Consider the following 15,054-nt stretch of genomic DNA (forward strand, 5'->3'; position numbering starts at 1 on the left):
TGAAAAATTAAAAGTTCACACTTGATTCGAAAACTCTCCAAAGCTCACGGTTAGGCGTTAGACTGAAGGTTTTTTTGTTTGTTTTTTTTTTGTTTGTTTGTTTTTTGTTTGTTTGTTTGGGTTTTTTTTTTCAGGAATCAGGAAGACTGATTCGAACGCGTTAACCACTAAGCCACGAAGTCTATTTTTTTTTTTTTTTTGGTGGTTGGTGCGTGTCTATTTGATTTAAAATGAACAAGTTTGTTGAAACGTTATTTTTTTCAGAACTTTTCGATTTTCATATAGAATGGGTTCAGACTCCAATTTTTGGAAACATAAAATGGATTTTACTTTTAACTGTCCGTCATTCAAACGTTAATGTAGAATGGAGACTTAACCCATTCATATTCAAAAATCACTTTTATGGCTCCAATAAACTCATTTTGTTCTAAAATATGCTTTACTGGCAACTTTTAAAACAAATTATTACCCAATAAATCACTCAATAAAATTGTATTGGAGATGCCATCACTGGAAATATTATTGTAGAAATAATTTTTCCATAAACTTTGAAAATTGTAAAAATCCTGCCTCAGAGCGGGGGATTGTTCTCGCCTTGAACACCCTCTTTCTTTCCGCATAACACATACTTTCAAAGAAAAAAATAGTAAATTTTAATAGTGTTTCGCCTCTTGTGGAGAAGGATTGAATTAATTAATCATGAATGAATAACACTTGTATTTTTATAGAAGGTTGGACTGTAGAAAATATATGGTATACTGGAAGACTGTTAAAACCGTTCTGAAAATAGTGAAAAGAAAATGACGACAGTGATGGTGAATTAAGAGAACATTTGACAAAGCAAAGTCTAAAAGGCTAACAGTAACCAAGTACAGGTCTAGGGGAGCGTTTGCAACCTTTCTCTTGACAATCCAACTCACACTGTCCCACATGATCAATTGTATTTAGTACCTTGAACATATATTAATCAGATTTTTGTATAATGTTCTTTATTAAAAATACAAGTATTTATAAATCTAAATAAAAGACTATAATCTAAATACATGTAATAGACATACAAAAGGAGTATCCCCAAACAGTGGTGTATTTTCCATATAGGCATAAACGCTTTATCCTACACATCATTTTCTCAAGTTGTAAAAATAAAGATTTATATTGTAGTATGGTTGAAAAAAGGAGAAAAGATCAGAAAATTTTGATCATGATTTTATTTGACGTCAAGGGCGGAAAAATGTTACATATTCAACAATTAAATAGAAAAAAAAATTACGGGATATATTTTCATACTATTAGAAAAACGTATTAAAAGCAAAATATTGTTTAAAACGCATAATTCAAAAAGAAACTTTCCTAATTACCTAAGCACTGGATTGTGCAGGATTTAAATTTTTCAATTTTGTTAAATGGTAATGAAGATTTTATTTTCATTATTGCTTAAAATTATTTTATATTACTATATATTCACTGTTCAAAATGACAACCAATGGATGCCTTCAAGTTCACTTAAAATATCTCAGGTAAAACACTGAAATTTATTTCCCTTCATATTTGATAAAAACCAGAAAACATGTAAAAACATCTTTTATTAGCGAACCTAATTATAAACTTCTTTATATAATACAACGCCACTTTGCCTTTTCCTGATTTTTTTCTCGGTGGGTGCCACCCCTTTTTTAATAGGGGGTGAAATCTTATCGTACTGGTTCTTTGCGCCTGGTGAAAACTTCGACTCCACATTAGCCTACACATCAACAGAAAGGAATACACGCCACTGCCATATGAAGTAAAAATGTGCGCAAAATCAAATACTGCATGGCAAGATTTAAAAAAATTCTCTCAATAGTGATCCTAAGTTATAGATTTCATATACCAAAATAATAATAATAATAATAATAATTTACGAGACTGCAAACATAAGAATTTTTCCCCAATCAAAATATTTTTTACGCATGGTGAAAATGATGAGACTGGGCTCTATTCTTAAACTAATACATGTATATATTATGTTAACAGGATACAAGTGGCTTTTTAAAAATAAACGAAAAACAAATAAGCATTTTGGGTGGAAAATGCTCAGAATGCACCATATACACATGAAGAGTTTTTTCCCACATTAATTATAGACGAACGTACAACTAATAAACTAGGGTCTCTTGTCTCGATTTTATTCAATGGGTGATACATGTACCCATTGCAAAAAGGAGGTGGATATTCGTCAATTTTCGTACACATCAAATTTCGTTGTTTGGTAGGAAATATTGACAGGTAAATTTCTGGACTGCTTCCTTGTCCTATTCTATCATTAACAAAATCTGTAGCATGTTGTTCCCTCAATTTCGTTGTCCCTCTTACAGAGAAAAACAAAAAAAAAATCACGAAAAATTATGTAACAAGAGTAAGCTAGGTTACACGGAAACCGTCTTTATGTGAAATATGGAGATAACGAACAGTATTCAAGCTCGAAAGTCCATGCATTCAAACAATACAAATGAGAAGCAGAGTAAACACGGACCACTAAAACATCAGAAGTGGGATCAGGTGCCATGGAGGAGTGAGCATCCCCTGCCGATCGGTCACACCCGCCGTGTTCTCCTTGTCATGATGGAGAAAAACGGAAAAAAATCTGTGGACAATTCAGTGTGTAAAATAATGGCGAAAACGTCAGTCAGCATTTGATTTAATGGTAGATTGTATTAAATGATGAAAGGTTCCTCGTCCGTACAGATGTGTGTGTATGTCTGTCGGATGTTACTGTTATATCCACCTTTTCAATTTTATCAGAAGTAAAACTGCTGAAAAGAGCCTTGTCCATCTGCATCTTTACTTCCACTGGAACTCGCAAGCTACCCCTAATTTTCTCCAATTCTTTCACAACCCACAAAATTTCGTTATCGAGGGTGTAAAAACTTCCATTGTGTTCAATAACTCTTAAGCTCCGTGGAATTGTCATCTTTGATAAACTGTCAATAAGAACTTTGACAATAGAATCTTCTCCGTATACGTCAGATATAGCTGGAACAGTGAAATATACGTCAGAAACGGGAACTAATTTATCCTCTAAAGTGTTTAAATTCGACATGTTCTCTATTTTCTTCCAGTGCACACCTCCTATAGGTGTAGTTAGTTTTAATGAATCATTTAATGAACAAAAGAAAGAAAACCCTTGATCAAGATCAGATGGACTGTCTTTTATTGTACAATCTATGTCCAGCTTTTTCCCAAATTTGTCCAGGGTCTTCAAGAGCCATAATTCGTCACAATCTTTTGTGTAATAAAGGCCATTGTATTTAAAAACATCTAAAGAGCATGTGAATATTTCTGCCTTTGATAGCAGCAGATCATCTAACCTTTCACCCAGATTTTTTCCATACCTGACATTGCGCATTTGACAGAATGCTAAATCTTTAGGAGTACGAAGCTTGATTAGAGCGGCCCGAGAAACCCTGGTAGGCGGACCAAGCCAAGTATTGCCTAATGATGATAAAACTTCTTCAAATTGTTCGTTATATGGAGTTCCTTCTCTCCTCCAGATTTCGTCCCGGTAAATGGGAGACTCATACAATTCATTGCTAGGATTTGCGTTCATTTGGGCTTTATTCCATGTTCTCCAAGCACTTCCCCCTGGATCTCCGCGAACTCGAATTGAGACCCCAGCATTAACAGTTGTGAATTTTTTTTGCTTTATGCGGCCATAACGTACTTCTATTTTCTCACATCCACCAAGTTCCTCTAGTTTTTTGAATACCCAGAGCCTTCTGTTGTCTGATGTAAAAATTAAGTTATTGCGACGACACACAGTTATCGTTGGAATTTCATGTAACTTTGTTTTTCCTAAAAGCAATTCATCAAGGGTTTCTCCTATGCACTTCTCCTCATCTTCAAAACCATTTTCATCATCACGTTTAAAATAAAAAGCAATAGAATTCTGACAATATCGTATTTCCGACGGTTTTAGGTAGGGCATTTTTATGCGACAGTTTTTGGTAAATCTACTTTCGCTTTATTTTTAAAAGAAATATTTGTTGGCACTATAAATACAGATATATGGGAACAATTGGGCAATGTTTATTTAAACACTTGGCGAGTGCATGGGAAGTATCTATAGGTTTTGAAAATAGGGCGGAAAATGAACGTTTAAGAGCTATCGTACGAGCTTTTTTTTATATGAACTTAAAATCATAATTTTATTCGCTAGAACTTTATTTTCGTGCTATTACCGCGATGAACAAGATTATTTGCTAAAATTACTCTTTAATATATTTATATTTTCATAGATTATACGGGTATAGTACAATTGCCGATATATAAAAGGTGAAGATAATGAACAGTGATCGATCTCAAAAGATCCATGAACAATACAAATATGTGAAGAGAGCATAAAACACGGACCCCTGAAACTCCAGAGGTGGGATCAGGTGCCTAGGAGGAGTAAGCATCCCCTGTTGACCGCTGACACCCGCCGTGGGCCGTATGTATTGATCAGGTAGACGGAACATTCCGTAGTCAAATTCAGTATAAACACAAAGGCTTAATAATTGGTATGAAACAAGTCAGCCGAAATACGACCCAATGATAGGTTATATTTGTAACAAGATCATTATAACGATCACAGAATTTACGAAATGCCGACTTTAAACGAGGTTGTTGAAATCCCTGTAAAATCAACGTATCAGTGAGTACATGTCTTGCTTTAAATATTGATCGTACTCAGAGTAACTCTTTAGTACAAATAAGTTGGGAGACATAAACACTACAATCGGGTGAAAGTGGAATATTGTGGAATCATTAGATTTCCTGGTGGCTCGATCAATATTCATGGAACTCGTGGGTACTCTTCATCCACGAATTTACATTCTCGACGAATATATATATAAGGGTTTAAAAATTCCTTTGCAGATATACGTAAATACAAAAAATTACGTTGTGTTGGCCTTTATCGTTCGCAGTCAGTGAAACATCCAAATATGAAACAGATGTGACATACTCTTTGGTGTCTTTTCAAGTTCACTGGGATATATCGAGTAGACCCATGAACGAAAATAACTATTGTTAATTGATTTAACATCGTCGATATAGCTGAATGTCGAATTGAAGGCCAAAAAAGTGTTTTCTTCTTCTCATGTAGAAGTTTTTGAATTAGTTCTGCTTCATAGGAATATAAAACAGTTCAGCTAATAAGGGAGCTCAATTAGGGCCCATGGAATTCCAACAGTTTGTTGAAAAACTTGGTCTCCAAAGACTACATAATTGTCGTCAATGAGGAACTAGCGCAAAAATCTTCCTATAAGAAGCAAGCATATTATATTTTCTTTGATATGAACTAAAATCACATTTTTATTCGCAAGAACTCTATTTTCGTGTTATTTCTGCAGTGCACAAGAGAAATAGAGACTGGTAAATGTTTAATCATATAATAATAATGGTAATAATTCATATGACATGCAACTATATATAGTTTTTTGTTTTTGTTTTTTTTTTAAATGTACACATGTACAATGAATAACTAATAATATTGATGTACCCAATGGCATTTATAGATACCATGACGAGTTGTCTATGGATTTTTGAATGTATTTTTGTCAAGCAATATTATTCATTACTGTGATTTCTTTTCTGATTTTCTTTTACATATAATTTAATACAATTATATATCAATAATGAAATATTTAACATACTTCATCTTACTGAAAATAATTATTTATATAGATATAAATATAAACAATAAAATGTCTTTCTTTGCTTGTTAGTACGGGAAGTAAAGTTGCAGCTATTGCAGAAAAAATACCCGGTACATAACCCGCTTACGCGTACATGTACATACAAAGATTTCTTGATCGTTAAAACAAAACAAATTGGAGAAGCTCTAACCCGCTTCACTTTTTTCATACTTTTCTTCCGTTTATGATTTTCAAGACTATATCGTTATTATTTACATTTCCATTTGACATTGAGAGTCATCGTCATAAATATTTAAAAACAGTGCATACTTCAACCTGCGGGGTAACATGAGAGCCACGGCTTTGATTACATTGCAAGTGGAGGCATCGTAAATCATGTTTTATGATCACGATGCATATGACATGAAATACTATTTTAAACTTCTTTTCAAAATTGATTGAGATTCAACGTTACATGTACATGCTCATATGGCTCTTGCAAGCTTTCTAGACAAATTTAAAGTTTCCCACATGATCAGTTGTGGTTTTTATACTTGATCACACATTACAACGAATTTCTTCCATTTTATTTATTAAATACAAGTATTATATAATAATTCAAAAAGAAGGCAAACAAAATGAGTATCCCTATATATAGTGTAAAAATTTTTTTGGCAATATCCGGAAATATTACACGGATGAAGATTAATTCTCTCAACAGTTTCCCAAAAAATGAGCAAAATTGCAGTTCGTATTATCAACAATAAATCATGAAACCACAGTAAGCTAGTTATCACGGAAACCCCTTTTATGTAACCAATGTTAACAGCTTCCTCATCCGTTTGTCAATCAGATGTAATTGTTATATCCGTCTTTGATTTTGTCTTTAGTAAAACTGTTATAAAGAGTTCAGTTCATTCACCCTAGGAGTACCGCACCTGCAGCCCCTCTCTCAATCCCTCTCTTAGTTACAGTTTAAAAAATCAAAAACTAAATATATATACATGTAGTAAAAAGTGTTTCAAACAAGACACATTGTTACATGTACCTAATACGTTTGTGCATATAAAATATCTAAACTATGCATTAAAGATATATAGACATAAATTTCGTTCTTCTTTTTTTAATTGGTATTTTGTTTTTCTGCACTGTATACAGGACCGATGTTCACGGCGTCAAGCGTGACGTTGCGATAGTTTACAACGTCATTCTTATAAAAAAAAAAAGATTTTGCGATATTTATGCCATTATCCAGATTTAAATTACAAGAAAACTAACCCGAAGACGTGCTAATTTTTGTGTCGCCTTCAGAGCAGAGCGGGACTAGGGGATCACTTTACCCGGCGTCTGTCTGTCTGTCTGTCTGATTGTCAAACCCTATATCTCAGGAACTCTAAGAGGTATGGATTTGATATTTTACACATATATTGCTTTGACCTATGGCTTTTGTAAATTACCGTGATTACCGACCTCGTGACCTTTGACTTACTTTTCAAAATAGCTCATAGTGACGATATACAGCATATTTTTGACTTTTAAGAGGTATGTCTATGCATGTGCACTGTTTGTCAAAAGACAATATGAAAATTACCATCATTACAATCCACTTGACCTTGACCTTTGACCTAAATGGAAAAAATATCTCGCGCAATTTAATTAAACTTATGAGTTTTGAATTTTGAGAGGCAGGGATTATATAATTAGCATTTATACAAGTTTATGAGCTCATGATTGTGTACTTTGAAACCATATGATGTTCAGTTACCAGACAAACCTATTTTTAAATACTATGAAAATACATCGGGATCGGTGTTCCACAATGGATCGTGTAGACTGAGAATTTCAGTAAAGACAGACTGAAATATCTTTTGAATGATTATTGGAAACACGTTTAGTTCATGAAAAAGTACTTTGAACCTGTATGATATTCAGTTACCACACAAACTTATATTTAAATACTAGGAAAATACATCGGGATCCGTATTCAACAATGGATCGTGTAGACTGACAGTTGTAGTAAAGACAGACTCAGTCTGATTAAAACCAAACCTTCCACTAGCTCCTTTATTTTGATGGCCTCTTGGAAGACCTACATGTATGGAAGGGTGGAACGATTAATTTTCAAGATTAGGAGCGTGTATAGCAGATATTATTTCATGGATGCCTACAAACTAAAACTAAACCAGGACAAAACGGAGCTTATATAGTTATTATCTTCTCTTCCAAACACAACGCAGCAAACATTCCACTACACCTCATTAAAGCTGAGGAAAACAATATTTCTGTTGCACCGCTTATCAAGAACCCTGGTAATTATTTCGATTCCCATCTTACACTTGAGAGTCATGTGTTGATATGTTACTTCCATTTTAGTAGTATTTATAAATTCAAAATAAACATACAAAAGGAGTTTCCCCAAATGTAGTGCAAATGTACTGCAAAATCACATACTGCATGGGAGAAAGTTACAGGCAAGATAAAACTCTGGCACTACTAAAATTCTCTCAACAGTGATCCTAAATTATAGATTTCATATACGAGGGGTGATCAGAAAGTTCGCGAACTATCTCTATATTCTATAATTATCATCTCCGCAACATTGGAAGGATTAGGAGTTTCATCTCAACAGATGCATGCAAGACTCTTGTGAACTCTCTAGTTACTTCAAGACTGGACTACGGGAATAGTGTACTATTTGGAATTCACAAAAGTTCTATGGAAAGATTACAAAAAATTCAAAACAGTGCAGCTCGACTTATAACAAAAAATAAAAAAAGAGATCACATCACTCCGATTCTTGCAGACCTGCACTGGCTTCCAGTAGAATTCCGTCCTAAATATAAAATCCTCGTATACACCTACCTAGCAGTGTATGGATTTGCTCCAATATACTTACAGGAACTGATTACTATCCGTAAAACTAACCGTACTCTACGATCGGACGGTAGTCTGCAACTCAATTTACCGAGGGTGCGCACCGGAACGTATGGCGAAAGACAGTTTAACTATGCCGCTGCCCATCTGTGGAACAGCCTTCCGGTGCGCATTCGACAAGCCAAATCCATTCAGTGTTTTAAAAGACAACTGAAGACCTATTTTTATAAATTAGCTTTTGATTAACTTTTTAAATTTATCTTCTTTTTTTTGTGATTTTTAAAAATATTTTTACTACTAGGCTTTTAATCAACCGTATTTTTTTTTCAATAGTTTCAATATTAGGCTAATTTTATTTTTAAAGCAATCTATGTAATGTTTTATGTACATTTTATGTAAAGCGCCTTAGGGTGATAGTTTTATTATATAGGGCGCTATAGAAATTATTTATCATTATATATATTATTATTATTATTAAAACCACAATTCAGATCAGAGTGAAATTTGGCACACATACAGTCATACACATGTACTATAAATAGCAGATGTTAAAGAATGTTTTGCTCCGTGTGACGTCACAATGTGAAAATGACGTCAGTATATAGGTCACTCGTGACAAAAAACGGTTGATTCAGTCGTACTCGAGCAATGAACGGCTGCAAAGTTTAACGTATATCTCGGAAATTCCTTTGCAGTAGAATATGATAATTTGTACAAAGTTTATGAAGACAAAAGACTTATAATTACCAGAAGTTCAATCATTAATTGGATTGAATGTTTTAGTGAAGGCAGGGAGATGGTTAAAAATGATGTTTGTTTTGTTGCCCAGTGAAAGCAAGCGAGTAAAAAGATGTGTCCTTAGTTAAGCAATTTGTTTCGAAAGATCGCCAAGTTACAGTAAGAAAAATAGTTGAATATCTGGGCAATAATATAATTATTAAATCCCTAAAATATCTTTTACTTTAGACTTTAAACATATGAGATATGAAAAAAAGAAGGCGCCCATACTTTTCCACATTGGATAAACGACGCTCCCGAGACAGAGGACTCGGGTTGTGATGGTCACCATGCTAATTCTGGGAAGGGATATCCTTATCCACCCATCCTATTGCCGAGATATGACCATTTCTGACAGATGGTCTGTTCTTGTTATAAAAAATTACTTGCATGATAAGAAATATAAAACTCGGGAAAATCTCTTAGCTTCTGTGAACAGACCACTACGAAGCATGTCACGTGACCGCCTGGATCACGTGATTCGCGCATGGGCAGAACAATGGTAGATGTGCATTAAAATCGGAGAGGAATATTTGAAAAAATAATGAACACTGAAACCTCATTTTATTTCTTTTAAGGAAGTAATTCTATTAGTTCGCGAACTTTTTGATCGCCCCTCGTATGTACAGAGAAATAAATTTACGAGACTGCAGCAGAAGAATTTTCCCCCAGGCAAAATAATTTTATGGTAAAAATGATGAGTCTGGGCTCTATTCATAAACTTGTACAGTATAAAACTCTGTTATAGCGAACTTCTGGGGACCTGCGAATTTACTTCGTTATATCCGTAATTCGTTATATCAGTACAACGAGTTCTTTAAAATATACATATATGCGAATTCAAAGTATTTTTTTTTTCATTCAAGTATGACTACCAAATGTATTTAGGGGAGTATAAAATACAAAATTTACCTTGGCTTTCAAAAGTTTTCATATGAATTGAGTTTCAAATATAAATACTTACGAAATTAATGTCAGTTTAATATTTTAAAAACATAGATATTTAAAAATTCGCTATAAAAGATGTAAATTTCGTTATTTTTACCCTCTAAGGAACACAGAATCAGTTCGCTATAACCGTAAATTCGCTATATCCGAGTTCATTACATCCGTAAAATTTAACAAGGAAATGTTAAGAATTTTTTAGGAGATAGTAAAAAACTTCGCTATATCCGTAAATTCGCTATATCCGTGTTCGTACTAAACGAGTTTTGCTGCACATGTACATGTTAACTGGATACTAGTGGGTTTTTTTTAAATCCGTAAACAGCGAATAAGCTTTTTGGTGGAAAATGTTCAGAATCCCTAACAAAAAAAAATACTAATAGTTAACTATAGTTTACTATAGTTAACTATAATTAACTATAGTAAATCAAAGTGTCAAAGTTATCACTATAGTAAATCAAAGTTTTCAAAGTTATCACTATAGTGTCATAGTGATCACTATAGTAAATCAAAGTTTTCAAAGTTATCACTATAGTAAATCAAAGTTTTCATAGTTATCACTATAGTAAATCAAAGTGTCAAAGTTATCACTATAGTTAACTATAGTTTACTATAATATTTTTTTTTTGTTAGGGATGCACCCTGTATACATGAAAATGAAGAGATTTCCCCACATTTTAAATGAATGGACAAGTAATAAGCTGGACCTCTTCTCACCATATAATCCGTAGGCAAAACTCCATTTTAAACAGATACTGTAATATATTTTATTCAATGAGTGATGTCCACTGCAAAAAACGGGTTAAATACTTTTTTAAATTTTCATACGTGTCAGATTTCCTGGTTTGGTAAACAATGTTGGTATGTAAATTTGTGGACTGTTTTTGTGTCCTATTCTATCATAAGCAAAGTTTGTATTACGTTCATCCCTCAATTTCATGGTCCCTCTCAACCACGAAAAAAAAAAGAAAAAAAAAATGTTTCACGAAAAAAGTATGAAACCAAAGTCAGCTAATTTACATAGAAACATTCTTTATATATTGAATGATGAAATTTTCCTCGTTCGTATGTCTATCGGATGTTACTGATATATCAACCTTTTCAATTTTATCAGATGTGAAATTGCTGAGAAGGACTCTGTCCATCTGCATCTTTACTTCAACTATAACTTGCAATCTGCCCAAAATTTTCTCAATTTCTTTCAAAACCCACAATATTTCGTTATCGAGGGCGTAAAAATTTCCATTGTGTTCAATAACTCTCATGCTCCTTGGAATTTCTGTCGTCGCAAAACTGTGAACAAGAACTTTGGCAATAGAATCTTCTCCATATACGTCAGATATTGCCGGAACAGTGAAATATATATTAGAAACCAACACCTTTTTCCTTTCTAAAGTTGGTAAATCTAATATGTTCTCTATTTTCTTCCAGTGCTCACCTCCTATAGGTGTAGAGATTTTCAATGAATCACTCAATGAAGATAAAAGTGATAAGTCAACAACAGGATCAGATGGTTTGCTTTTAATAGTGCCTTTTATTTCCACCTTTTTCCCGAATTTTTCTAGAGTTCTTGAGAGCCATAATCGGTCACAATCACTTGTGTAATAACGGCTATTGTTTTGAAAAACATCTAAAGAGCACAAGAAATTCGCTGACGTTTTTAATAAGCATTTATCTAATCTTTCACCCAGAGTTTGTCCATACGAGACACTGCGCATTTGATAGAACCCTACATCCTTAGGAGTTAGTTTAATTACAGGGGTCTGAGCAACCATGGAAGATGGACCAAACTGAGCGTTACCTAATGAAAATAAAGCTTCTTCGTATCGCTGTTCGTATCTACTTTGGATTCCTTCTCTTCTCAACATGTCTAACCTGTATCTGAGTGAGCCATTCCCTTCATTACTAGAGGGCGTCGCACTCATCCTGGCACTATTCCAAGTTCTCCAAACACATCCCCCAGGATCTCCACGAACCCGGATCGAGATTCCAGAGCTGTTTGTTGTGAATTTGGATGGCTGTATATATCCAAAACGTACTTCAATTTCCTCACATTCACCAAGTTCTTCTAGTTTCTTGAATACCCATAGCCTTCTATTGTCTGATGTAAACGTCAATCCATTGAGCTGAGAGACGGTTATTGTTGGAATTTGATCTAATGTTGTTCTCTTCAGCAGTAAATCATCAAGGGTTTCTCCTATACGTTTATAAGAATGAATTGTTCCTTTTCCGAAATGAGACCCAATAGAATCCTGACTATATCGTATATCAGATGGTTTCAGATAAAGCATATTTTTACCCGATCAATTTCCTGGAAGACCACTTTACTTTCGCTTTCGTTTTTAAAAATATATTTGTTGGCACTATTATAAATAATTACACGAAGGAAAGAAAAGGGGGAGGGGGAGTGGAGAACTTTGTTTTGTTATAATTAAAGGCGAGTCCCATCTGAAGATACACGAGAAGGGGATAGGACTGACCAAAAACAAGATGCCCATGGGCCAGAACGCTTACCTGAATTACTATGACCCTATGTCTCCAGCAGCTGATTTTTTGGAATTTCCTTCTTTAATTTCATATTTTTTTTTTTACTATATATTGTGTACCAAAATAAAGCCATAAGAGAACTATGGTTTAATAAAAGTTAAATCCACACAACACTTGGATGCTTTCTGCATAATACGATCAACATGGCCTGATCTCTAACTTCGGCCCAACTTTAACCTAGGGTTGCATAATAAATAATGATTCCACATAATTTAAGAATGCTTTTCTTTTTAATATGATTTAGTGTGGTCTTTTCACTCTTGAACAGATTTCATCCTATATTCCCTTTTGTAAAACTCTGATCCCAAATTTTAGCTTCAACCTGTTTTCAGGGGTCTTGATTTGAAAACTTGTATTTAAACTACAAGTACCTTAGGACACTTGCATATCACTTTGACTACGATCTTGACTTTTCTGTTCATAAAAGGAAACATTTTCAGAATTTTTCCATAAAAAACATTTATCTTATGTCGCCCAACTATAACCCGTGGCATAATTGGATCTACGGTACCTTGGGATGCTTCTGTATTAATGCTTTAGGGTTCTTGAGAAAAATTTTAAAGAATATTCACTGTATTCATATATTCCTATATTGAAATTTGATCGTCCAGTGTGGCTCCACTCTGCCCTCAAGGTTCATGATTTGAACAAACTTAAATTTACACATTATAATGCAGCCATCATATAGGTTTTATCTTTTCTGGTCCTTTTTTTCTTGAGATTTAAAAAAAAAGCCATTAAATTTCTACTTTTTCTTTATTATATATCCCTTGAAAGAGGGTGTACGTGGTCCTTCATTTGAATTAATTTGAATCTCCTTTCCCCAAAGATGGCATGTGCCAATTTTTTTTTAATTGACCCAGAGGATGAAATTGAGAAAAGTTTACGATGACGACAGACAACAGACAAATGTTGATCAGAAAATCTCATTTTAGCTTTTGGCTCAAGTGGGATAAAAAGGATCATTCAGACCACAACGTGTCATCGTATTCTTAAGGTAAATAACTCTACAAAAATAAATAAGAAAGAGAAAAAAAAAAGCTCTCTATACACTGCATCCTAAAGCGTTCTGATTTTGTGGTATATTTATACAGAAGCATTATTTTGCTCTTTGATCTAGAATAAGTAATTTTGAATGAAATTACATTTCCAAGATTATCTATGGCCAGAAGATGTGTTACATGTATGACCTTGACACACGGTCATTTGGACAAGTTGAACGTCATTTTTAGAAAAGAAAAAAGTTAATTCATGTGCTGTCCATATCTTGTAGTGTAGTATCTGGCAGATCTCAGCAAATTTCAACTGAAAACTTGACAATTTAAATTTCGGAGTAGTGGTCAGGTGAAAGCTTTTGGAGCAGGTACATTATTAAAACCTATATCCCACTCCCCCGCTTACTTTCCGTGGATGATGCAATATGGGTTACCTACTACATATTTATGACGCTCTATAGCTAATGCTTTTAAACTTTCCATAGATGAACCACATGTTTTATAACATATACATTATGTGCAGTTTTTGAGCAGACCCATGAGAAGTCTTACCAGAATCAAACTATAGGGGTCGATGTATACTTAAAAATATATATTACCAAACATGTTTTGGATGCTGACTCCAGTGTATTAGTTCCGGATTTGTGCGGGTTATAGCGATTAGGTTTGATTCATGTGCATACGTTCTACAAGGCCAAATAAGTCGCAGTGTAGATACACGTAATGCATGGCTACCAGTCTTAATTTGGATGCTGAATATGTTATACTTTTTGGAGCAGTTCATACGATCCCCAAGGAACTAAAATATGTTAGCTCTACCCAGAAAGAACTTGTGTAAATGATCCATCGAAGGGTGTAATCTACCAACCATACTGATATTCAGACCGATCGACTCACTTTTCTAACTGATTATGAATGACTACTAGTATAGGTTAAAGTTTATTGAGTACGTCTATTTCCAAATAATGAAAAAGAAAAAGAAAAGAAATAGATGAGTGAACAATCTAAATGTGTTGTGTAAGTCCATTTAAAATATTTTTAGTCCGACTAAATTAAAATTCGCATAGACTATATGGATGATACCGTTGTCTGGCTTCCGTTTCTGTTCTTTGGCTGCTAGTATATACACCACAGTATCCAAACCGCCTTCTCAACGAATGTTTGTAAGTTGTGGTTAATTTAATCAGAAAAAATTAAAAAAAAAATTAAATAGACAAAGAAAATCAAATTTATCAATATCTTTAAGAGCTTTACATATA

General features: G+C 33.8%; 1 protein-coding gene across 1 annotated transcript; it reads right to left on the reverse strand.

Moving 5' to 3' along the window:
• Positions 1–11,059: 11,059 nt before the first annotated feature.
• On the reverse strand, positions 11,060–12,544 carry LOC133200646 (uncharacterized). Its single transcript, XM_061336426.1, has one exon. It carries the CDS (start codon positions 12,542–12,544, stop codon positions 11,270–11,272), a length of 1,275 nt encoding a protein of 424 aa, XP_061192410.1. The 3' UTR covers positions 11,060–11,269.
• Positions 12,545–15,054: the final 2,510 nt, after the last annotated feature.

This window comes from Saccostrea echinata, unplaced genomic scaffold, assembly GCF_033153115.1.
Source record: "Saccostrea echinata isolate AGI-Se365-2 ecotype Australia unplaced genomic scaffold, CSIRO_AGI_Sech_v1 ptg000040l, whole genome shotgun sequence".
Taxonomy (NCBI): domain Eukaryota; kingdom Metazoa; phylum Mollusca; class Bivalvia; order Ostreida; family Ostreidae; genus Saccostrea; species Saccostrea echinata.